At 39.9% G+C, this 26,893-nt stretch overlaps 1 protein-coding gene across 5 annotated transcripts in view; it reads left to right on the forward strand.

Annotated features, from left to right (window-relative positions):
• Window positions 1-26,893, forward strand: part of LOC144263939 (cohesin subunit SA-2-like) — a 92,162-nt gene that overhangs the window by 11,523 nt on the left and 53,746 nt on the right. For all 5 annotated transcript variants that reach the window (XM_077815089.1, XM_077815080.1, XM_077815074.1 and 2 more), the window contains 10 exons: window positions 3,818-3,902; window positions 5,119-5,265; window positions 7,468-7,564; window positions 8,861-8,937; window positions 12,257-12,328; window positions 14,595-14,799; window positions 16,801-16,952; window positions 18,391-18,464; window positions 19,128-19,251; window positions 26,099-26,197. In XM_077815089.1, the coding sequence (XP_077671215.1) occupies window positions 3,818-3,902; window positions 5,119-5,265; window positions 7,468-7,564; window positions 8,861-8,937; window positions 12,257-12,328; window positions 14,595-14,799; window positions 16,801-16,952; window positions 18,391-18,464; window positions 19,128-19,251; window positions 26,099-26,197 (1,132 nt within the window). The remainder of the gene's footprint in view (window positions 1-3,817; window positions 3,903-5,118; window positions 5,266-7,467; window positions 7,565-8,860; window positions 8,938-12,256; window positions 12,329-14,594; window positions 14,800-16,800; window positions 16,953-18,390; window positions 18,465-19,127; window positions 19,252-26,098; window positions 26,198-26,893) is intronic.

Here is a 26,893-nt window from a genome sequence, read left to right on the forward strand (position 1 = left end):
AAAAAAAAAAGAGACACCCATTTATTGTAGCAAGGGGGCAGGACAGCTGCTGGTTGGAAGGCAGGATACTGGGCTAGATGGACCATTGGTCTGACCCAGTGTGGCCATTCTTATGTTCTATGTGTCATTCTTCCTTGGTACCTCCAGGTATAATAGTTCTCAAGTTGCTCTGATACAGCTGTGGTGAGACAAGATAGAGGGACTTAATTCTGTTTATAAAATATGTTCAAAGAAAGTTAAAGATGTGCACATAAAATTAATGTAGGTAAATTTCATTTACTTCAGTAATGTCTGCTCTGCTAAATGGCTCCATATGGTATAGTTTCCATCACTTTGGCTCACATATTGTGGACAGTTAAGCATATACATAACTCTATCTGTGAGCAGTCTTGCAGAAAAGTTATGTATGTGCTTAAGAGTTTGTAGGATCTTGGCCTTAGCCTTAATTTGTAGTTTGGAAACTCTGTACCAAAATAAACAAAAACATTTGAAGAGAGAGAAACTTTGCAGTCCATCACAGAGAAAAACGATATAAAGATTAAAAAAGATCAATTTTTTTTTAAGGGATGCAAAATAAGAGAGCCAGAACAATTCAAGAAACTAAAAAGTAGGTTATGTGCTGCTCCCAACACAGATAAAGCTAGATAAGCACATCAGTCAGGAAGAACCATAGCTTCATAAAACAGTCCAAATGTTGGTTTAAAAAAACTTAAACTATGGTGGTTATTGATTGATATAGCTTTCTATCTTTATTGTGTGGGTGTACAAATCCCACATTGGACCAAGCAGAAAGAGGCTGCTGTGGCCTGCAGATATGTTGCTCTTTGCTGTGCCCTTGAAGACCATAACACTTGCCATAAATGTCAAGTTTTGAGTGGGGCATCCTATGGCTGAAGGGAATAAGTAGGATGGGTTCAAGATATAAAAAGGGGGAAAAAAAACAAAAAACCATCTTTGAGAGATAGTTTAGGGAAGCTCTCTACTAGGCTTGAAAGGAACCGGATATCAGTCTGCCTGGAAGAGAGAGAAAGAGCAGTGAGGGAAAAGGGAAGCTTTTAGGCTACAGACTGCTTATCCACTTGGAGAGCAGCCAGAGTGGCCAGGTCTTTCTGAGGAAAAGGGAGAACCTGCAGACCAGCAGTATCTGAGATTGTGTCCCTTATTAATGTGTGCAAACTGTTTGTTTGAATATCTGGTGAATGGGAGAGACTTTCCAGGCCTCCTTGAAGGATAAAGAAAGGCAGGAAGCAGATTAGAGGAGCTTTGAACATAGGCTATCATCTTTCTGGAACTAGCACCAATCTGTACCTGGTGTGGGATGGTGAACACTTACTGATTCTATGGGTTGCTGTTTAAATGAGAAGCTGTTTTCCTACCTCATACTGAGGTGTATTCTTTCTGACTTCTGCTGTGGTCAGTTGGTACTTTCCTAATATGGCTCCTGTGTAAGACTCTCCTTGTGTGTTTTTTGGGTATGTTTTTAAAATTTATCATTTGTATAATGTTTAGAGATCTGTAAGGTGCCTGTTGCACATACAAGATCCTTGCCCCAAAGAATTTCTAATCTAAATAGAAACCCTACAGATAATAGAAAGGAGGAGAGAAGGAAAAGTATGCAACATGTAATTTACTCTTGTAAAATTATTTTTTAAAAACCAGAGCAATATGCCCAAAGATACGTTACTGACTTTTTCTAGGTTGGTGGGGTTATGTTACAGCATGGTGCTTTCTGTGGCATCACAGTGCAGTGGGAATAGAGGCAACCCAATATTTCAAGTGACCTAAAAAGTTGGAGCTTCAGTATTTTTTGCATGGCGGCTCCTCATGGCCTAGTTAGTGGAAGGCCTATGGCCTTGTGACATGAATGCCATTGGCCAAATTCATCCCTTGTGTAACACTATTGAATTCAGAGATGATTTTCCCATATGAGCCTTATTTGTAGATCACCTCTCAGGCTTCCGTGAGGTGCCTGGGAAAGATCTGCATGATATAAAATTCTAGTTGAACTGAATACGAAACAGTTCTTAGAAGCAGTAATCTGCATGCTCAGACAAGACCTGGGCTGAGTTGTCCTACAGTGAGATCTTTACTTTTCCCATAATTTAAGAACTGTATTACTTCTGGATTTGATTATAGCAGCTGTGAAATATGCGGACCATGGAATGGTACAAATATATTGCTGTACATTATATGGGAAGAATTGGGGGGAAATAGTTAAAAATTATATTGAGCATTATAACAAGTATTTTAATTGTGACAATGGGTTGGGCAAGTAGTGAAGTGATTGGCTACGCTCTGTGTTGGTGTTCTAGTAAAACAGCACAAGTAAGAACGTGTTAGCCTAGCTATGTAATGTTACGCCCAGTTTCAACACCGAGGGAGAGAGAAATTAATTATGTAGAAGAACAAAACAAAGTACACTATCTTGAATCTTTTTAATTAGTTAGTGGGCTACAAAAGATTAATGTCTGGGAAGATCCATCTGGGATCAGGAAAAGAGTATGTGATGGAAGAACAAGCTAAATATATATTTAGGTTTTTAACGTCTCCAGTTTTGAACTAGAATGGTTTAAACAGCATTTGACTGAGCCACTTACTGTCTGCAGCTCAGAAAATAATAAATCAAAGAGAAACATTTGATAATTCTTGCATGTAGCAGTCTGACTTGGCTACTACCTATAATCCATCTCTCTCTACAGTCCAACTTTTTCTAAATTAGTAAAATTTTACCTAAGATCTTACTCAGCCTGGATTATTGTTTTAGCACTCAATCCTTCAAACACATATGTACATTTTTAATTTTACTATGGTGAGAAGTCACATAGAAACCAATGTAAGTACTCACTTAAGTCCGTGCATAAATTTTTGTAAGACATGGGTGTTATGCAGAATGTTACTTTACAAAAAAGTAAATTTAAGTGTTTCAACAAAACCTGCCATTTATTATCACCAATAAAATACACTGGAGCCTTGAGTCTTCAGCTGTCTCTATGCAGTTGCAGGGGTCTGCTCTGCAGACTGCAGAGTTAGTTGAAGGAGCAGGGTGCAAATTTGTTCCATGTAGGGGTTCTAAGGAAATTAACAAGTCAGTAAGCTTCACTGTTGTATTTTATTGCACTTAATACAGGAGTAACTGGATGAAAGTCTGTGGCCCATGTTATACAAGAAGTTAGACTAGATGATTTAATGGTCCCATCTGGCCTTAAAAATCCATGAATCTTTAAAATTTCAGATACTTTTGATGGGACTGTTGTCACATATCATTGATAGTGACTGTGTCACTGATGTGATAATCTCCATGAATGTTGTTCCCCATTAAGTAGTCACTTTTCTGAGTTTACCTTTTTGTTGTGTAGATAGTTATGAAAAATAATTGGATTCCCTATTCTTTATGATTAAAAGTTAATTTCAAGTTAGGCAGGATTGTAGAATGAAAAGTGGTTACTGTACCTATTACCTTTTCTCCCAACTTTCCTTGTCTGCTGGTAGGCAATGAGTTCATTTAAGACAGCTTAGAAATGGCCTTTGCTAAAGCATATTGTTCACTGTGGAAAATGCTGGGAAAAGATGTAAATTCATTGCAAATTAATCAAACGGCTTCAAAACCCAGCATGCAGATTATGCAGAGGTATAATAGGCCATGCGTACACTTCATTTTCCTCCTAAATGTTGACACCTTAATATTTAACTTCCTGTGCTCTGAAAGCCACTTGGCCTGTTGTGGAGACATTGCAAATCTGTTATTTGGGTGCAGATCAGTTTGTTCACAGGAGAAGTCCTATATACCCGTCGATATTTTCTGTTTATTATGCTCCAGAGAAAATGCTATCCATGATGAGACTGTGCCTGGGTCCACTGTACAGAGTGGCAGCTGTCTGAGGAATGGCAACGTGCAAATCCCAGTAAGTTCATGCTTTCATTATACAAATTAGTAGCCTTTTACACGGAATAAGAGAAAAGTGGGTGGGATATTGCATGGCATTGACAATGGGGATAAAGAGCCTCTCACCTCTCGTTCCCTGGCTAGTTTGATCCAAAATTCTGTTGGCATCAGGAGTCACAATCAAGTCACTTTGGGATTAGGTTTCAGAGTAACAGCCATGTTAGTCTGTATTCGCAAAAAGAAAAGGAGTACTTGTGGCACCTTAGAGACTAACCAATTTATTTGAGCATAAGCTTTCGTGAGCTACAGCTCACTTCATCGGATGCATACTGTGGAAAGTACAGAAGATCTTTTTATACACACAAACCATGAAAAAATGGGTGTTTACCACTACAAAAGGTTTTCTCTCCCCCCACCCTACTCTCCTGCTGGTAATAGCTTATCTAAAGTGATCACTCTCCTTACTTTAGATAAGCTATTACCAGCAGGAGAGTGGGGTGGGGGGAGAGAAAACCTTTTGTAGTGGTAAACACCCATTTTTTCATGGTTTGTGTGTATAAAAAGATCTTCTGTACTTTCCACAGTATGCATCCGATGAAGTGAGCTGTAGCTCACGAAAGCTTATTCTCAAATAAATTGGTTAGTCTCTAAGGTGCCACAAGTACTCCTTTTCTTTTTGGGATTAGGGTTGCCAACTCTGGTTGGACATATTCCTGGAGGTTTCATCAGATTACATCATCTTTAATTGAAGATGAATCTTTAATTCCTGAAGAGTCCAGGACAATCCTGGAGGCTTGGCAAACCTCTTTGGGATATAAGCTTCCTTAAATACACAGTATGTGCAGCTGATAGTAATGCCAATGCAGTGCTTATCCTGCAAGCAAATAGACTTGTTTGTTTGTTTACCAAATCCCCATTCAGAAATTACTATCATTGTTGCTACACTTGGCAGCTGCTCACCGGTTACACTCTCCTAGTTAAGGATGTTCTTGCAAAAGGAAGCTTAACCTGGGATATCCTCTTCTTTATTCCTTCCCCATACTTGATAGTTCCTTGCCACTGGCAGTCAGACAGCATTTACAGATATCTTCTATCAAATCCTGGGGAAATGTTGTAATGGAAGTAACCGGCACATATTGCTAGAGGACAGAGCGCTCTCCATCCAGGGAGCCTGCATTTGTCTGGCTGGCCATTAGTTGTCTTATGGTTACATATCTTCTCTTGAATGATTTTAGAGAGGAAAAAGGAAGGTCCAAGAACAGTGTGCACACATACGAAGAAATTCTTCCAGGAGCAGAAGGCCAAGCCAGCCGCAGAATGGAGAAGTGGTTAAAGCAGTTACGTTGTTTGAAGTGGTCAGCATGGGCAAGAGGGCAATGCAGGTACTGTACCTTCAGTTCCTGGAATGAATTGACATTCTACCTGCTCGGAGGGGAAATGAGCACATAATGATTTCTGTTAGTTACATCTCAAGAATTTCTGGTTTAATTCTGAAATCTGTTAAGTCTTCGTGTAGTCGTTGTTATACCGTCAACTTGCAAAATAACACTTTGTCTGCAATTTTTTTTGACTTCTATACTTACAAGTAACACGGTTACTGTAACTGTGGAAGAAGTGAGTGAGACAACTTGGGCATGGATTTCCAAACAAAAGATGCCTAAAGCGAGGCTCCAAAATATTTAAGCACCTAAAAAGGCATCTGATTTTTCAAAACCTAGTGGTTCCCATGGCTTCAGTGGAAGTTATTAGGAGCTTAGGACTCGTGAAAACCAAGCTACTTAAGTGCCTGAATGTGGATCTAAGAGACTAACTTTAGGCATCCCTTTTAGGAAATCCTGGCTATTATCTCCCCTGCCCTCCTAGTTTGACAGCATTTTGTAAGTAGTCAGTATACCCTGTTTCCCTGTACAGTCAGTAAGTTTATTCTGTGCTGAAGAAATCCTTATGAAATCAAAGAAGTGCTTCCCCCACCCCCCCCACTTAAAAATATTTTTAATTAATATATATTCTGGACTGTAGGCCCCAGTCTTTCAAGGTGCTTTGTGCGGGTGAACCCCTGTTCCCATAAAGAGCCTCATTAACTTCAGTGGGGTTTCTTCAGGCACACAGATTAATCATCTTGCAGAATCAGGGCCTGGGGTTCACCACTCTTTAAATTTAGAGTTAGAGCTGGGCAAATAAATTATATTCTGTTCACTGGCCCTTAGAAAAAATTGGAAAAAATTTTTGGTTTGGGTTTAACTAAATCTGAAAATTGTGAATTTTTTTGGTAAATCAAAAAAAAATAATCAATTTTGCATTGAAAGACATGTTTGCAGCTTTTTCCTAAAGGTCTAGATTCACAAAATGGGGTGGGAAGGTGGTGGTGCTGCTTTCCTTATAACTTTTAGCCCAATGTTTATGTCACCTACCTACGATGTAGGAGACCAGGGTTCAGTTTCCCCCTCTGTCTGATTTGGAGAATGGATTTGAACCTGGATCTCCCACCTCTCCGGTCAGAGCCCTACCCACAGAGCTGTAGGCTATTCTGGTGTGTAGAAGGGGGTCTCAGTCTCTTCTTTTGAAGCTGTTTCACTGAATGCAGTTGCTGGAATAGGGTTTGGACTTGAATCTTCCACATCCTAAGTGAGAGTCCTAACCACCAGGCTAAAGCATCATTCTCACTCTCCCTAGTCCAGTGACTGTTCTTTGTCATTCATACCAGTGAGAGTAATTTAACCATTGGAACAATTTAGCATGGATGTTGGTGGATTCTCCATCACTGGCAATTTTAAAATCAAGATTGGATTTTTTTTTTAAGGTAAGCTCTAGTTCAAAAGGAATTATATTGGGGAAGTTCTGTGGCCTATGTTACACAGCAGGTCAGACTAGATGGTCACAATGGTCCCTTCTGGCTTGGAGTATATGAATAATGAATGAAATTAAATGAAAGTAAAACTTTTTTTCCTCATCTCCTTCAGTTATAGTCATCTTTGGTGCTGCTGTAACAACAGCAGGTGACATACTTTAGATAGAAGTCTTTTTTTTTTTTTAAAGCTGATGGTTTTCTTTAATACTAGTGTTTTTATAATATACCCTGTCTCTAATGGTTGATACAATGTATGTAAACTTCTCAAATACATTTTTGTAACCATTTTTTGTATGATATGAGTCTGGTAAAATATTTATGATACTGATTAGTGATGGTGCCCGACTGCCTTTTTTATTTTCTTTTGTTTGTGAAACTCTAAGAAAGCATTTTGATATAAACATTGGGGTTTTTTTTGTTTTGAGAGCAGATGTTTTATTTTGTTCTAGCATAGCCTGAGTTTGTTCTAGCCCTGCTTATAGGGGAGTGTGCAGTTCTGGGAATAGTGTTCTAACAGTTTACTTTGCTTCATAAGGAGTTGTGTGCACACATACTGTTGTGGCCATAACCAAATGGTGGACAACTTATTCTGGATATCTATTTTTTATAACTATTGGTGGCAGAATAGTGTAAGACATACTATATTAAGAATTTCACAGGCTGGAGCATATCACACCTTGTTTAGCCTTTGATCACTGTTTCTTTTTCTTTTTTTTTTTCCTGTAATCTGTTTTAGTCTGTGGTAGATGACTGGGTTGAAGCTTATATCCAAGATCGAGATGTGGCACTTCTAGATCTGATCAACTTCTACATTCAGTGCTCAGGCTGTCAAGGTAATTCAGTATCATATAGGCATATCCATTTGCTGGACAGTTTCTTCTGGACAGAAACTACCTTTATAATAAGTCACTTATACAGAAGTGGATTGTTTGTTTTAATGGGCTCTAGACATATCAAGATTAATGATGGAGGATGTCAATGGCCAAATTCTTCAGCCTTTGGGCACACAACTCCCCTTAACTTTACTGAGAGTTCTATGCATATGATGGCTTCAAGGTTCAACCTTCTTGTGTAACAAACACTCTGAAACATGCCCACACGTCTTTACAGAATCACTGACTTTTGAGAAGAATATTTTTCATGACTGTTCAAATTTGAAATCCTAATTTTTTGCTGATTTCAGAATGCTAGTTTGCACTGACCTAGTATTTTCATCTGAGGCTCTGAAGGTACTTTACAAGTACTAGCAAATTGAGTCTCACATTTCAATTGTTTGAGGAACAATGTATCTCTCTTCCTTCTATCTACTTGCTACAGAGTGACTAGAAAAGGAGTACTTGTGGCATCTTAGAGACTAACAAATTTATTTGAGCATAAGCTTTCGTGAGCTACAGCTCACTTCATCGGATGCATTCAGAGTGACTGTGAGTCTAAGTAATAATTAATTATTTCCAAAGCAGGCATAGAGGCACCAACTGCTATCTCATCTGAAATCTAGCACCTTCCACAATACGGTGTCCCCTTGTACCATATGGAGGTGTTAGTTTGGCCGTGATTCCGAGGGAGTGGTGCCATCCATTGAAGCACCAAAGTTACTTTCTGCAGCACCCACTTGTTCCTTAGTGATTTCCCTTTCAAGAACTGAATTGTGTACTCCATGCTTAGTTTCTGGTGATACAGCTACAGAATAAATGATTACTTAGTCTGTTTCCCAAATCCTCTGGATATACAGATTGGAATCTTGTAGACTTTATCTGCTTTAGCAAACAGAACAAAGCCTGTTCTGTTAAATGGCTTATTAAGCACCTCTATCATAAAATATTGCCAATGCAGGAATTTAAGGTATACAAGTGGATAAACAAATTGGTGTCAGTTTGATACCAAACTCAACGCTCCTTCTCTGAAGCTGAATGTTGGTGCACTGTTATCAGCTGCTAATAACCTATTTATTTGTCAACTTGCACTAATGCAAAAACAAGTAGAACAGTTTGGGTTACTTTTTTTGGCACCCATGGATTTAGGTCAAAGCCACTACTATAGTATGGACTTTATTATTTTTGAAATTTTAATATATGGTATGGCAAAATATTTCCATTTAATTCTCAAATATTTCAATTTCATCTGTCTAGGAATGGTGACAGCTGAGATGTTCCAAAGTTTGTGCAACAGTGATGTAATACAAAAAATGACGGAGACATTTGATGAGGTAATTGCAACATGAAACTATGACTTCATATGGCTCATTTGAATAAGCAATCACTATCAATATGAAAATTGGATAGTACTGTTCGTTGTCTAGTATCTCTCTCTCGCTCATTGAAGCCTGCATTCCCTCTTTCTTCCCCTGTAGGAAAGGTTTTATGCACATCTGGAATGAGAAGCAGTCAAGGTGCCTGAAACAGAGAGTATTCCTGTCTTCAGTATTTTCATAATACTTCCCTGCATCCTTGCTAAGTCTTGCATCTAGCTCTTTTTCAATAAAATAAATAAATTGGGGGCATAGTATTTTTCCTCTTAAGATGTTCTAATAATGATAAATACAGTCTGTAATGGCTGCAGGTAACACCATGCTTTGGGACCTTGTTGATAGGTGCCTTTAAAAATGCATAGTGTGGATGGATGGGGAGCTGCTGTTGAAACTAGTTGTCCGTTGGAACTTAAACTTTTTTCCCTTCCCGTTTTGTTGATCGTATGAATTTCCATTGCTGTCCTTTTGATGTGAGAGCAATAATAATGTGCATTACTAATGTCAGATCACGGTCCAGACAGGATATTTTATTCCCTGAAGTTTATTAGAAAAACTGTGTCTTTAAAGTGCCACCTCCACCCCTCAGTCTTGCCTGGCTAAGAAGACCAGCCTCCACTGTCTTTTGCCAATTATCTCACAATCCTCTGAGTGCCTTTTTCCATGCTTGCCCTCTAAGTTAGTTTGCCACCCTCATCTTATTTGTATCCCTCCTTAAGCCGCTGCTCTGAGATACCAGTAAATTGAAAAGTCTGACTTTATCCGTCTTGGATTTGAGACCAATCGGGGGGGGAATAAGGCAGCAAAGGATAGCAAGATGCCCGGCCCACCTCATGGTGGCGGAAAGTCACAGTTCCCTGAAAAGACCGCTGTACCCTCTCCCTCACGCAGAATGAATATGCAGAGAAGGTACCTAATTAAAAGCACTAAATTTGGGAATAAAAAATGTCAGTCAGGTTTTATGATATGCCCTGAAGTTTGTCAGACATTTATTTGCAAAAACTTTGTAGTAAGGGCGAGTCAGTTGTTTTGCTGAATACAACATTAAATGTTATGGAATACATGATGCAGCTCTTCTCTGTTTTACATTTTCTTAATCAGTATTTCTAAGCTGATTTTACATGTACTCATAAGTCTTCAGAAAGTAGTCATTCCAGATTACTACATATTTAACTCACTGAAACAAAGACATTATTTTAAATTAATCATGTCACAAAGGTTTAGTGTGTTCATAACAATGTTCATTGCTTTTAGAAAATGGGAACACTAATTTACTTTGTGTGATCTCTGTAACAATAAACATGTTTATGAAATGTCACCAACTTTAAAAAAATATGTTTCCAAAGATTTTAGGCATAACAAAAGGGGCTGAAGGGAGAAAGGGATGGACAGAAAGGATAGGAAGACTTTGGAAGCAAGTTTCTTTTACTACAGAAATTAAAATTAAAATATGTATTTTAGCTACGGGTGGTCTTTTGAAGGATTTATTTAAAAAAAAATATGTCTGAAGATCCAAGCATTTAAGACAAAAGATGGTTGTGCATCTAAAAATCTATGCAAGGATTTTTTAGAGATGTGATTTTATAAGCTTCACTAACTCACTAGTGAGATATTTTTAAAGCAAATTTTAAACTAAGGTCCTGTAGAGTAACATGTTCTGAGTAAATATTACAGTAATGCACAACTGTTTTTTTTTTAGTAAATTCAGGGCATGGCTACACTGGAAACTTCAAATTGCTGTCGTGGGAGTGAGGTCCTGGTAATCCACCTCCATGAGGTGGGGCAGCTGAGAGCCTGTCCACACTAGCGCTTTAAAGTGCTCAGACTTGCTGTGCTCAGGGGAGTGATTTTTCACACCCCTGAGCCAGCAAGTTAGAGTGCTATAAAAAGTAAGTGTAGACAAGCCCTCAGAAACTGGCAGTGTATACCTGGGGTTTGGCAAATGCCTGTTAAATGCCTTCATTACCATTTGCATGGCTCTTTAACAGTTTCAATGTTGTGTTAATAGGTTTGGCAGGCTGGAAGTCTTTTTCAATTTTAAGTTACTAGATCCCCTCGGAGTAAGAGTCACCAGGCTGCAGCAGCCAGCTGTGGGAACCTGCAGGAAGAGTCAGAATAGGGATAGGAGAGCCAGGAAGGTGGACACTAAGACCCAGTGATGCCCCATATTTTCAGGTGCCCTATGCAGCTGTGTCTTCTGTGTATGCCTAAGGCCTTGTGTACCCTGGCGTTACACATATGTTCATCTTTACTACCTTGAGTAGTCCCGTTGAAATGGAGAAAAGATTTCAACGTGGTAACACTTCTGAGGAGGAGGACAAGATTGAACAGTTTGTCAAATCACTGAAATGATGGGACTATTAATGGTAGTAAAGGTAAGCATGTGAGCAAGTGTTTGCAGGATTAGGGCCAAAATGCTCACTTTCTCTTGCCAGCAAAGTGCTCAGGGGGCTGCCAGCGACTTCAAAATACAATGTGATTGAAAACATTAAAACAAGTTTAAATCGTTTCAGATCCACCATGGATGTGCTTTTCAGCGCAATTTGAAATGCACAATAATTAATGAGGGTTTTGTCTTGTCTAAAGGACGCTGGAATCCAGAGTGTGGTGAATTTTCAAAATATCATTTAGCTGATTTTTTAAGATGATAATCTCCAAAGAATGCCTAAATTCATGTGAAAATGGGATTGACTGATAAAGCTGTTAGGTTTTTGAAATACGGCTTGCCCTCACTTGCAAATGTGAGCATATTTGCCTACCCTTGAACTGGGATGTTTCCTGGGGGTCAGCTGTTTCACAATAGCAAATAACTGAATGTTGCAGATTGATACATATTTAAATTTCTAAGGGAGAAGCAGATGCTGTCTCTCAGAATAAACAGTAAAGATTATAGTTTGCACACTTCAGTACCTGATGTTTAAATGAAACTTGGCACTGACTACTTGTTAGTACAAGAGTACCAGTTTTTAAATAAAAACTGCATTTGTCTTTTACTGAAGTACACATCGGTTTTAGCTAAAAACAAGCCAAATAAAAGGGGATTGTGTGCATGTGTGTGAGATGTATACAGTCTCAAGTTTAAATGACATAGAATCATAGAATATCAGGGTTGGAAGGGACCTCAGGAGGTCATCTAGTCCAACCCCCTGCTCAAAGCAGGACCAATCCCCAAGATCTTAAAACACGATTCACAATTGGTACTTTTGTATATGTAAAATCTTTCAGAATCACTTCTGCGGTTTCATCAAAAGCTTTTATAATTTTGTCTCTTGCATTCTAGGAAACAGGATTGCAATACAAGAAATTTATGGCCTATCCCTGGATTCTGACTGTTACTTGGCCAGTGGACATGGTAAATAGCTGCATTTCTTGAATATCCTTGAAGTAAAGATTTCAAATGCTGCATATATGTGAAAATTGTACTTGCTTAATGGTGCAGTCCAGCGGTACAGTGGTGAAAATCAAGTGCAGAGTTGTTGTCTGCGTGACTGCAGAATTGCTTTAAATAAACAAATGTTCTTGATGTATGATGGACCCCATTCAGCAAGAACGTGAGCACGCAATGGCTTTACAGGAATTGAAAGTGCTCAGCACCTTGCAGGATTGAGCCCTATGTGAGATGCAATAGGCATGGTGTTCAAACAGCTGTCGATCTAGAACAGTATCCAACTGTGCTTTCTTCCATCACCCCGCTAGCCTACTTGGCTTTACTTGTGTGTGTGTTCTCCCCATGCACACCCTTAAAAAAATTCTTTTTTTAGATAGTATTTTGGAAGGGCCACTGTCAAGTGAAATTTGGCTCAAAGTTTAGGTTTCATTAAAATGATCTTTTACAAAATTGAAGACTAATAGAAATTTCTGCAACTTTAAAAAGAAAATGGCAATAGAATGTATAAAAACAAAAACTATTTCTCTTTGGTGTTTGATATCAGAAATAGCTTGCAGCATTGTGCTGTCTATGTTGTTGTAATGTGCCCATCGCCATAGTGATGTGTATACAGATAGTAGCAATTCCATCCCAAAGGACCAGGCCCTCCATCACCTATGCCTCTTTCTTCGAATTAGTTTTCTTGTTATGTCTCCAGGAAAGATGCTGTGGTTGTTCAGTAAAGGCTTGCATGCACTGTATGCAGAGAGTCTTACATTGTTTTCTAACCGTGGCATGATTTATGTTTCTCTGCTCTACAATGGTAGAGTTCCATAGTAGATTGCCACGCCCCTGAGAGTTTTACTCTCAATTAGCCATAGTGTCCCTCTTGACTGGAGCTATCTACTGGATTGTGGGAAGAAGTGAGTGTGACACCCTGTAGCCCATGTGACGCTCTGTACCCCACGTTCACCACTTTTATATGGTTATGATATATTGTGTACAAAGTATGCCCTAAGAGGTATAATTTGAAAACTTATAATCTGCTGAATATTCTTATCCTGTTGAAATGTGTGTAAAATTATGAGATTTTGCTGTATGATTGTTACTGAAATATGTTGTTCTGGGTAATGCCCAGAAACCATTTTCTCAGAGACAAAGATGCACTGGCACGGCAGCAAGCTGTTAAAAATCCATGACCTACTTAACTGGCCATTCACCAGCTGGGGAGAAGGCATAAACAAGACACTTACATTTCATCCCAGTGATGGTACAGATCTCATATACACAGTCTATACCCCGATGGGGGGGAGGGGCAAATCCTCAAGGAGAAGAGGATAAAAAAATAAGAGGCAGTGACCTCCACGTCACCTCTTCCCCTCCATCTCTACTGGTGGTAGCTAGATCACTTGAAAGACAAAAGAAGTATAATTGAACTGTGGGAGTGGTTCTGGCCCCGAGGTTTTTTAGCCATTATAGACTGCTGTATGCTTTTGGTGAGAAAAATTCCTTTTTTTGCTTTTAAACCTATTAGCCTTGGTAAAGTTTAGGAATTTTCTTGTTTGTTTATCTGTTTATTTGTTTTGTAACCAATTCTGACTTCTAGGCCTTATCACTTGTAATCGCTTAAAATCTCTCTTTCTCTAGCTAATACAATTGTTTTATTGTTTTAGCTAAACCAGTGTGTTTTGGTTGAAGTGTTTTGAAATGTCTACTTAGGTCAACAAGGCTGGTGCATAATCATTACCCAGTGTTGGAATGATGAAATATCTAAGAGCTTGTACTGCCCAGAAGGCTACTGAGCAGTACAAGACACACATTTTGGGGGAGCAAGGCTGGGACTGGGCTTTCATTTATTCATCTGGGAGTGATTTTACATGTGAGTGGCTATGTGTGAGCAGAGCCTGGAGGGGTTGCTGTTCACCAGCAAAGCAGTGTAAAGGGCATCCCAGGCTGGAGAGCTAAATGAACACAGAAGTCCAGCAGTTCAGATTGTACCCTGGGGAATGTCACAGTGAGTTCTAAGACGGTCAGTCTGCAGCCCATTGATGGCTTTAAAGGTTAGCATCAGGACTTTCTAGAACATGAGTACCTCCATGTGGCACTGTTGAGAATCTCACTTGACACCAAACTGAAATTGCATATTTCTTCACTGTTTCAGGTGGGAGAAATGCGGGTAGTAAACAAGCAGCACAAATGAAAAGTAAATGAGACTTTCAGTTTTTATAATTATTTTTTCCTTCTAATATAGGACAATGGAGACTATCCACTCATCAAACCGGGACCCTACTGGAAGAAGTTCAAGGCCAATTTCTGTGAGTTCACTGCGGTGCTAATCCAGCAGTGTCAGTACAGCATCCTCTATGATAGTTACCTGATGGACACAGTCATCTCACTGCTTACAGGGCTAGCAGACTCCAGGGTCAGAGCATTCAGGCACACCAGCACTTTAGCAGGTAAATACAGTTCACGTTGCTGTTGCAGTTTTCATCAGAGACTGTAGGTTTTGGTGACTCGTGTGTTTACAAAACTGATCAAACGTAAAAAGGACTGTAAGCTTTCCAAGGCAGGAATGGTCTTCCTTTGTACATTAACAGTGCCTAGCACGTTATGGATGCTACCGTAGTATTAATAACCTCCTTCTGCATATATATGTTGTTAGAGGGCTTTCCCTTCACCCTCTCCCTTGGTTCTTGTCAGCAGACAGAAAGCAGAAGACCAGAAGTCCGAAGTGTAGGCAAAGTGATGTTTATTGGGGTTAGTTCCAAGCAAGCATGTCCATAGCTCTACATGCCGGCAGAGTCTGTTTTCCAGTGTTCTGTTCCCAGCTCTGACACCGCAGAGTATTTACCCCACGTCCCCCTTCCCAGCTCTGACACTGCAGAACCTTGCCTGTGTCCCAGTCCCTATTCCCACCTCCTCCTCCTTAGCAGGCCAAAACATACCTGCAATGCATGCCCACAGTCCCACCCCTTACAATTTGGTCTTTTAGTGTTATATACCTCACCCCTCAAAACCCTTTTGCCCCTCCCGACTGGTTTCTTAACCTTGCCTTAAAATAGGGGTTTAAACAATCTTAAAGTGTGTTCTCGAGTAACACTTTAACTGCTCTTATCTGTTCCCATTGTACTAACAAACCCATCTGACTAGGCAAAAGCAACATACACAATCTATGTCCTTTGTTTACACATATTAGTATAAAATATAAAAGTATTAAAGGTCAAACCCAAAATTCTATCCAAGGGATAGCTCAGTGATTTGAGCGTTGGCCTGCTAAACTCAGGGTTGTGAGTTCAATCCTTGATGGGGCCATTTAGGGATCTGGGGCAAAAATTGGGGATTGGTCCTGCTTTGAGCAGGGGGTTGGACTAGATGACCTCCTGAGGTCCCTTCCAACCCTGATATTCTATGAAACAAGCCTATATACTAGCATGTGTGAATGTAATTTGGAAGCATTGGACATGGTAGGTATCCTGCTGGCTTTAAGAAAAGCACAGGTATTTAAAATACGTTCAAGAGTATCTCGGCACCCCAAAATTCTTGTTTGAAGAGGAAGCTTGGAATGTAGATTATCTGTAAAGTAGATCAGTTGCATTTTAATATTTAGCAAAATCTTTTGTAACAGCTGAGATAATTAACTTTGTAACAGCTGAGATAATTAACTTCAGAATTCTGCTATGTAGTGGAAGTTATGCATAACATAGTTTTCTGTCACTAATTTTCCTTCCATCCCCACTGAGTGAATATAATTAATATAAAAGGGAGGATTTTAAAACTTATGAGGCCTGTCCTAAGAAACTTATAATTCAAGAGGTTTTTTTGATACCCCTACTAAAATGAATACCTTTGTAGCTTGCTTATCTTGCACAGCATGACAGTATCTAGGTGAGTTTATACTTTTAAAAAAGCCAACAATTGGTCACAGCACAGCCCCTTCCCTCCCGCCCCCCCCCCCTTTTTTATTTTCTTTTTGCCTTTGCCATCCGTGCCCGCTGACAAATGGAAATCTAGCTGTTGGTCTGAATCAACAAAAGTAGACACACTTTATACGGTTTCATAAAGACCATCAGACTCTGGCTCGTGTGGTCCTGAGCTCTTGCACTGATGTTACTACGTTTCTTCACATCTGAGGAAGGCACTTATCCTATAGCTCTAGATTGTTGTCCAAAATTAAGGAGGAAATCTGCAACATGCAACATCACCTGGACCAAAAGAAGTGTTTCACCAGGAGTAGAATAAAACACCTCTGACAACCCTTTTGTTTCCAAGCCAAGTAGTAAATTTAAATGAAATATTACCCCAACATCTGTCTTTTTGCTGCTCCTACCTTGGATTGTGATCTTACAATTTAAGCAGGGTTGAGGTTGACCAGTACACTTGTTTTAACATGTTGAATATACTTTGTAATTTGTACCGCTGAGCTAAGGCTTACTTATTTGGTTTCTCTTCTTTTTCAGCGTTGAAGCTTCTGACAGCACTTGTAAGAGTAAATCTAAATCTTGATGTCAGCAAATGTAACGCTCAAAGGCTGTATCAAGTGGAGAAGAACAGGATTTCTGTCAAGAGGACCAATCACAGACTGGACCAATTAGAGAGAAAAAGGAAAGAGGTGGGTCAGGTTTGTTATTTGGGATGGGTGAAGATGTAGTAATAGAGGTGGCTCTTTTCTGGCTGCTGACTTACACATGTTTTTCTCACACTTTTGAAATACAGGGAGGTGATATTTGCTAAGCATCATCAATGATAGATTGCAAAGCAGTTCTCACTTACCAGGTTCAGTGCTATACTGACAAGCACTCCAGACATGTCGCACACAACTGATCTGCGTTTTACTACTTGCTCTAGCCATTATGCAGCAGTAGAGTGCATAGTATTCTTTAAAGTCTCTGTTTTGATGATAGCCTCTCAAAATTGGGGATGTGACTAGCTGGTAAATTGGCATCTCTTCTGTGTGCATCTGGTAATTTTTTCATGTCTATTCATACACATGCATGCACACACAAAACTGGGCTCCCACAAACCATGAGCCAAATTCTTTGGTCTTTGCTCAGATTATACTCTGGAATTAGACCAACGATATTGGAATTTATCACTCTATGAAAAAAGGATTCTTAAAATGCCATGTGACCACAATTTAAACTATGGCTCATTTCTCTCCTGCTGCCCGGACTCCATTATTCCTTTCCTGTCACCCAGACAGCCTCTTGTGACTCTCCTACTGTCCATGCAGCATCCTGCACCATGGAAAATTATCTTTTAGGTGCTGGCATAGTTTGTTGCTGCACAAATGTGAGAGAGAGTCCCTGCCCCACTAAGCTCGCAACCAAGTAGCTCCGATGTAATCTTTGAACTCCGTCATGGGTACAATTGTTGTATTTGTAAGAAGAGGCAGCTTCTGTGTTGAAAGGTGGCTAGGTAGGGCAGGAGAGACAGACTAGGGCAAGTGTTAGCTTCCTAATCCCAGTCTCTTGGGCAAATGAGAGGGAAGAGGTGTGGGGTGGGAAATTACTTGTCACCTTCATGGTACCTTCATTAAAGAGAAATGATAGATTATGACTAAATGATTTATTGTCTCTGAAGACCTCTACCGAGTTTTCAGGGCTTCGTCAAGGTGCCCATTGGACTACCTCATCCAAAGGTATTCTGGGTTTTTTCCAGCTTCTGACTTTTCTTCTACCATATGTCCAAGTGAATTACAAAGACAACTTAGACCTACACATGCAAACTAATTGTGTAATGGCATGTATCATTTCTTCTGTGTATTGCTAGAACAAGGTTCTTTTCCTCAACCAATATATTATATGAAGTGTCTTAGTACTTGGATTCATAGTTGAAATCCAATGACATTTCATTTTGATGTAGTTGCGCCAAATCAAATCCCTAATGTAGACAGGCTCATTTTTTTGTACTGATGAATTGTGCAAACAGTAGGGTTTGCACCCAGTGTAACAACGTGAATGTGGTTACGTTGATATGAATTTCCTGTAATATAAAGGGGATTTGTCATATTCCCTACTTGGAACTTTCAATTTTTTTGGTATTTTCAGTATGAACAGAAACCGCTGGAAATAGAGAATATGATGAATGCTATTTTCAAAGGGACATTCTTACAGAGATATCGGTAAGAATATTTATCATTTATATGCTTTTGAAATAGCACCCACAGGCCTTAATCAAGACTGGACTCCATTGTGCTGCATATTGTACTAACACATAGGAGCCCACTGTCCCTTCCCTGATGAGTTGACAATCTAACTTCCCTCACTGAAAAAAAGAATAGGAAGGAATAAAAATAAGTCTGTACAGCATACATGCATCCCATAAGAAAATCTCATGCAAAGTGTCCCGGTTAAATCAAGATGAATATCCAAGGGACAGTAAAATTTTCTCTGAAAAAGCACATAATACTGAATTATTTGAAAGAACCCATTTAGGCTTAGAAAGTAACCCCTTCATTATGTACACTCATTCTCCACTGCTTTGTTTGCTTCTTCCTTCTGGCTACAGACTAATAAAGTTTATGGTTGAAAGACCTTCCAAACCCTCAAAATAATTGCAACTTGTGTAGCTAACAGGGTTTTTTTTCAAACACTAACAGATTCTTTGTAGGGGATTTGTAGATTAAAGACATGTTTAAAAGTTAATGAATGGACACTTAAGATGCTACTTGGGATTGCATGTATATCTGCAACTCTTGATCTCCTGCTCGGAAAAGCAAATAATTAACCTGGTATCTTTTGGGTATTTATAAATGTGTTTATAACACAGTTTTGTAATTTTACAGTGATGTGATTCCTGAGATCCGGGCTATCTGCATTGAAGAAATTGGCAGCTGGATGAAAATGTATCCTGATACGTTCTTAAATGATAGTTACTTGAAATATATTGGATGGATGCTGTATGATAAGGTGAGGATTTTCACCTCCTCCTCCCTTTATCTCCCACAGAAGGAAAGTTAATTCAAGATTTAAAAAAAAATTGTTCTAAAAGTTAAAACAACTTAGAGTTATATATTCTTACATGGTCAAAAAGTCTCCCCTCCTCCAATACTATGTTTTGTTTTAAAACTCACCTTACACCACTGAGTAATAGAAAGCACTTACTTTTATCCATTCTATGCACAAAGCTGTGTGAAAGTGTGCGGCACTGATCCATGGTGTGTGTATGTATAGCTTTGCTGGATGTATATGTATGTGACCTTGAGCAATGTTTCACTTTATTGGGTAAGTTGACTTTGAAACCTATCCTTGCTAAGTGGTGACATGGAATACATCCTCTGTATGTACAATGTTAGAGGTAGGGTAAACTTCTGTTTTAAGATTGACAGTTGTTACTTTGTTAAATTATATTATTTCATAGAGAGAGACAATAATACTCTTTATTTCTGAACTGGAAAACAAGTGGAGCTATAAGAACATTTGGAAAATATTATTTAAAATCTCAACTATTTTGTTATAGTTCAGTTTCTTTTAATTACCTCTTATATTCCTAAAATCTTCCAAATAATGTTTTGCTTTCCCCTCACCCCCAAGGCTTTTGTCCTCTTCTGTTTAGCAGTTTTCCTGTTTTAGAGCAGAGATGAACTTAGTATGTCTATCTTTTTAGAAGTTAACCTGTAAACATATTTTTCTCAAATTTACCAGTGTGTGCTTAATAGCCTGGCAGAGGCAGTATTTGCTGTGAATGGTTAATGGGGAGTATGGTACTTTACTTTTGTAGGGCATCTTTTAATATAAATAAAATGAGTTTATATAGCTCCTGTATAAATGCCAAAATGTCTTTTCTTTTGCATCAGGATTATATATGATGACACATAGTTCTTTGAATAGAATATTAGTTAACTGCAAAGCCAGCAGAGGGTGCACAAATCACGTTGTTTGTGTTTCATGCTATAACTATATAAGCAGTGGTTAAACTTCTTTAAAAGGAAACTAACTTACCAATAACAGCCCCCTCTCCCACAAAGACTTTTAGGGCACATTTAAATAGCAGGATTCTTTTGGCAGCATGTACTGTACATACTCACGTAACCCCTCTTCCATGGGTATACACAGCAGAGTGAGTAAATGGTGAGACATGGATTAAGTCAGTAGAATAAAGACATGCCTGAAGGGTGTGGGTATGAAGCCGAGTACATTCCCTACACGTTTTCTACTAGCCCAAGCTTTGCCTTCCATTTACACTGCTTTTTTAGCAGAGTAGTATCCTGCTACTGCAGCCTTTCTCCTCCTCAGCAAAAGACTCTGGTAGTGGGGAAAGGTTATGTCAGCTCCCTGCTGCTGAAGCCCTGCTCCACAGAGAGGCTGGGGTCAGTGAGGAAAAGACTCAACTGTTCCTCATTGCCTCCCCCCGCCAAGCCCTTTCCTCACTGGAGGGAAAGGCTCTGGCAGTGGGGAGCAGCTGAAGCCTTTCCCTGCTGCCTCCCCTTTGCTGGAGCCTTTCTTTGACATGTGTAGCAACACACTGCAGTGAGGACACTTTTCCCTGTGGTGTGTAGCTAGATGTGCGCTACAGGGCACTGAAGGTGGTATGTAGTGTAGATGTAGCCATAGAGTCTAGAGAAGTTTCTCAGATCAATCATAGCAACTTTTTAAGGTATGGCCGGTTGAGAGATCTTTCAAATTACAAACACAGAATTTCCATTTTTCCTTTAGAATATGTGACATTGCTGTCAGTGCAGTACAATATGAAAATTCTAGAAATTTGGTGTCTTTGGCTAGAGCACAGAACCCCATCTGCTGTCTTTTACTGGAGACTGGAAACAGCTGCTTTTTTAGAAAAAGAAAAAATGTTTGTTAACTGGAAGTAATCACTGTAGCAAAAACTAAGTGAGATAAAATGAGAAGGCCTCTGGATTTCATCTCCATCCAGTTGACTGATTACAATACCAATCTTGCATTGCGGTACTGGCTTTAAAAAACATACTGCAAGCTATTCCTTCCCATTTTTGTGGGGGAGGGTGTACCCAGATCATTGTCATTTGGGAATATAGTTCCAGAGACATTTGCCAAATAATTTTAGGGCCCAAATCTGAGTAACCACAAAATTGTTTTAAACTACAGGAAAATGTAGCCCAGATAACCTGTGGCATTCTAAGTATAGACTAAACTCAGTCAGTCACTGGGAGGCTTTAAAAAAAGGTTTAAACACTTATTTGGTCTTCAAAGACTTATTTGCGTGTTATGACTTATTTTACCCTTCTGATGCCATTTTGACATGACGTATATTTATAATGCAGACTTAATGCTGGCATAGAAGATATTTCCCACACCCAACTGGATGCCCCAAATCCATTTCTCTTAGTGGTACTGAGTTCAAAATAAAAAAAATGAAAAGTCTGTCTGTGTCCCAGTAAGAATTGTGAAACAATGTCCCGAAGGTGTAATTTTCTGCTGGAACAACTTCAGTAGTTAATTATTTCTAGAAGACAGGAATAAATGTTGCTTTTTAATACTAAATACAAATAATGCAAAATCTGGCAACACCATTCAGTAACAATAACTATACAGTTAACCCCCTTCCTAAAGAACTGTCGTCCCATTTCTCAAACTTGGTCCCCTAATTGTGCATTTTGACGCTCAAAGTGGCATTTTGATGCCTACAGTGAGTGTTTGGCTCCTATGTATTGATCTGAGCAATTAGATGTGGAAGAAAAGAAAGGGGCAGGGAAAAAAATTCCTCTGGGAGGTGAGAGGGATGGAGGCTGAAAAATGGAGATGAGCAGAGGTGGGGTAGGTGAAAGGAGTAGAAAGGATGACTTATTTTCTAAGGAAAATAAAAGGTGTACTACATACACACACGCTTGGGACATCCACATGTGTCAGCCTCGCTTTTGAGTTGTGTAGGGAGTTGTGTGATGCTTTTATTTCTAGAATGTAGCATTTTCATTAGAAAAAAAAACATTACAAAAATCTAATCCCTCTTGGAACAAAATGTGCTTACGTTACAGAAGAAAAGATTCAAGAACAAAACCAGTCTTGTGAGCCTTGAAAAACTAATTTGAGATCCTCTACTGTAAGGTGCTAGAGAAGTGCTACGTAGGTAGATCCCCTTGTACTGAGGAGGAAGTTGAAGCACAGGGATGCAATGATTCTCTTGCTGCTTTGCATGGGAAATATGGCAGAAGTGGGAAAAGAGCTCAGATCTTCTCCTGACATCAAGTCCTGGGAGCTAACCACGAGATCATCCTTCTCCTGTCTAATTACAAATTAGTTTGAAAAGTTGTCCATGACAGGACATCTGTGTGGTTTGACGTTCCTTCTATGGAAACTTCTATGTCATGACATCCCCCCAGATGTCATGACAGTTCACATGTACATCCTGCAACAGTGTCTCTGTAAAACTGGCATCTTATTCAACAGATCTACTCCCTGGATGTATTCTCAGTCCTAGTCTCTGACTTCTCTGAACAAAAAAAGCGTTCGCTATGTTTTAGTTTGGCAGTGCTGTGGGGAGAGTGAGCTGGGTTCTTTTCACAGATCAGCAGTATTTTAAACTAAGTTCCTGTTGCAGAATCAGAGACAAGAATGGTGATTCTGGTGAGGGAAAAGAAAAGAAGGCTTTATCTGTAGCAAAAAGCTGCTGAGATCATTTGGGAAGAATTTTAAATAATGGAAAAAGCAGTGCAGGAGGAGTAAACACTCACTCTAAGGAACAGGAAAATGGGGCAGGAAATGTGGCTAAAAACAAAGGAAAGAAATGTAAAAAAGATGACGAAAATAATGGTAGTGGAGGTAAATCATAGAATCATAGAATATCAGGGTTGGAAGGGACCTCAGGAGGTCATCTAGTCCAACCCCCTGCTCAAAGCAGGACCTATCCCCAATTAAATCATCCCAGCCAGGGCTTTGTCAAGCCTGACCTTAAAAACTTCTAAGGAAGGAGATTCTACCACCTCCCTAGGTAGTGCATTCCAGTGTTTCACCACCCTCCTAGTGAAGAAGTTTTTCCTAATATCCAACCTAAACCTCCCCCACTGCAACTTGAGACCATTATTCCTTGTCCTGTCCTCTTCTACCACTGAGAATAGTCTAGAACCATCCTCTCTGGAACCACCTCTCAGGTAGTTGAAAGCAGCTATCAAATCCCTTCTCATTCTTCTCTTCTGCAGACTAAACAATCCCAGTTCCCTCAGCCTCTCCTCATAAGTCATGTGTTCCAGACCCCTAATCATTTTTGTTGCCCTTCCCTGGACTCTCTCCAATTTCTCCACATCCTTCTTGTAGTGCGGGGCCCAAAACTGGACACAGTACTCCAGATGGGGCCTCACCAATGTCGAATAGAGGGGAACGATCACGTCCCTCGATCTGCTCGCTATGCCCCTACTTATACATCCCAAAATGCCATTGGCCTTCTTGGCAACAAGGGCACACTGCTGACTCATATCCAGCTTCTCGTCCACTGTCACCCCAGGTCCTTTTCCGCAGAACTGCTGCCTAGCCATTCGGTCCCTAGTCTGTAGCTGTGCATTGGGTTCTTCCGTCCTAAGTGCAGGACCTTGCACTTATCCTTATTGAACCTCATCAGATTTCTTTTGGCCCAATCCTCCAATTTATCTAGGTCCCTCTGTATCCTATCCCTCCCCTCCAGCGTATCAACCACTCCTCCCAGTTTAGTATCATCCGCAGATTTGCTGAGGGTGCAATCCACACCATCCTCCAGATCATTTATGAAGATATTGAACAAAACCGGCCCCAGGACCGACCCCTGGGGCACTCCACTTGATACGGGCTGCCAACTAGACATGGAGCCATTGATCACTACCCGTTGAGCCCGACAATCTAGCCAGCTTTCTACCCACCTTATAGTGCATTCATCCAGCCCGTACTTCTTTAATGGATTGTTCATTCTTAGTCCCTAGATGTAGTTTCCTTAACACATAAAATACATGTAGGGTTAAACTGAGAGATTTGAGGTGGGAAGGGAGATTAGGAAAGGCAGGTGATACGGTTTTAGGAATTAACTTGTCCTATCTACAGACCTATGTTCCAATACTGTCTGACTGACAAATGCAAATGACAATGATTTTTCTCTGCTCCAGTCAATATCTGACCATCTGACACAACCAGCACAACTTAAATTTAGCACAGATGTAGTCTTTATTCAGGATTACAGCCCAGGAATGGAACAGTGTGGGGTGGGACTGGGATTGAGGTACAGTGGTTTTGCTGAGTGTGTTTATAAATTTGTACAGCTCTTGACTGTGGTATGCCAGGTAGTAGTCAGTGGTAAGTAGTAAGTTTGGGCACTAATCCTGCAAGAAGCTTCATCAGGTGCAGCAGTCCACCTGTGGAAATAGGGCCTTAAATTTTAAAGAGGTGAGCAAAACTCAAGAAATGTGCCTGATGTATGTGAAGGTAGAGAAGGATAAATTAGACGACTTGAAAATCAGTGTCCATATTCTTTGGTGATCTTTCATTTTCTATTTCTAACTAAAAAGCGCAGACTCATTAGTCAACGCCTGCTGCTGCATGGCATCGTTTGCGTTCCGTCTTAAGCAGGAGAATGGGAAGTTTGCAGTAACGGATAGCGTCCTTGTAGGAGATCTGCACTGCTTGGGTTTCTTTTATTTTCCTGCCATGTTAGAGGGAGAAATGAAAAAAAATAAATCTAGTATGAAGGAGATAATAGTGAATACAAGGCTGTAATTTGTTGCAGGGGCTCTGCAGAAACCCTTTGCTATGAGAGTTCAGCAGAGCTCAGTGAGTTCTGCTTTAGAGCCCTACAATGACTGTCTTTTAATATTCTTAAAGGTTTTGACCTTTTAAAGTTGCAGGATTACACTTGAGGCATTTCAAAGTCTAGGAAAAGGACATTCTTTTTATAGAACCATTTTGAACAGTAGTATTGGCTTACAGAGAAACAAATGAGGTAAATCTTTATAAAACTCATAAATATTTTTGGTATAAACCAACTATATTTGTTAGCCAAACACAGAAGGGAACCTGAGGACTTGTCTACACTGGAAAATTGTATCATGCTAGAACATATTTTAACCAACATGTGCTCAGACATGTCTTAGCACTCAGGGTAGGTAAGGACTGTTGTATTTATCAACATGTCAGCAGGTTGTGGATAACCCTAGGAGGGAATAGAGGGGATTCTAGGATTAGTCACAGCCAGTCGATGTGATGTGTTAAACAGGACAGCTCTTGGCTACTCTGAGTGTTTTTATCTGAAGTAATTTATCAGTGTAGACTTGGCATGAGGGAGTCTAGATGGTGTAACATAAAACCTTCACTGGGTGCCCCAGCGTCAATGCGAACTCTGTCATACTGACTTAAACTAGTTTATTATTGTATAACATACATACATTTTATCTCTGAGTTTGGCCCACTTAGTCTTGGGACTGTAAGAGACTCTAAGTTGGTTTAACTCATATCTGAGGAAAGTGTTGCAAGAAAAACAAATAGCAGAAAGATATAAGTAGACCACCCCCAACTTTCACCTTCTGACACCCTGGGCATGGAATTACATGATCGTGGACTCCTTGCACTCCCATTGGTAATTAGTTATAATTTCTATGGGAGTGTAACATGAGCTTAGAGATCACCTCTCAGTTTGGCCCATTGTATGCTATTAGGCATATGTGACATAACTATAGATCTGTCTGGTAATGGAGATTGAGGCAGTTTTTGCTTTGTCCATCGTAGGCGTTTATAGGGCTCCCACTCCCATAGGATGACCACCAAATCATCAGTAAATAACATCAGTGCCAAAGATTTGTCACTTATCAGATTCTTCTTTGTTTAACAGCAACCTGAAGTGCGGTTGAAGTGTCTGCTGGGACTGCAAGGAATTTATAACAGAAAAGAGCTGGTATCCAAAATGGATCTCTTTACTAGCAGATTCAAGGTAAATGGAAATACCATTTTCTATTTTTAAAATCTGGTTTGGCTAGCTACACAGGATCTGATATTTTGAGCAGAGTTGGCTGTCAGTCCCTTAGACGGGCTAGGATTGTTGGGTGGGGGAGTTTGTGGGATGTTGCTCTTCATTCATGAGAACATTCTGGTTTTGCTTTGGCCAATGAACAAAGTGGGGTTGGCAGGCTCTGCAGACAGCCATGTCCAGCCTCTTGGCCAGGATTCTTTTGGCAAGGAATATTTGGCATCCCAAAGTCCCCTGTGTTCCTTTATCCCCCTCAAAACTGAGTTTGTATGTTAGATGTTGGATTGGGTGATTCTGCATAGATTGCTATTGGAATGTATGATTCTGTGCTTATCCAGCATGACTCTGTGATCCTTGCAGAAAGATTTCCCATCCCCAGTCTGAACAAGTCAAATGCTAGTCAGTAAATGGATAGCTTTTGAGCATCTGTTGGGTGAGCTGAGCAGAGGCCATTGTGTCCCTAGTACACTGCACTGATCAAGTTGCCACGTACAGGCTAGTTCAGGCAGTCAGCACTCTACTTTTTAATGTTACCTTTGGTTGTGATTTCATCAGCTGTCACTAGCTAGCCTTGTCAGTACTTGGATAAGAAAACCCAAGGTGCTGCAGGAAGTGGTATCATGACTCCATAGGTGGCACTCTTCCTTCGGAGGACTGAAC

Source organism: Eretmochelys imbricata, chromosome 1 (genome assembly GCF_965152235.1).
Source record: "Eretmochelys imbricata isolate rEreImb1 chromosome 1, rEreImb1.hap1, whole genome shotgun sequence".
Lineage (NCBI taxonomy): Eukaryota > Metazoa > Chordata > Testudines > Cheloniidae > Eretmochelys > Eretmochelys imbricata.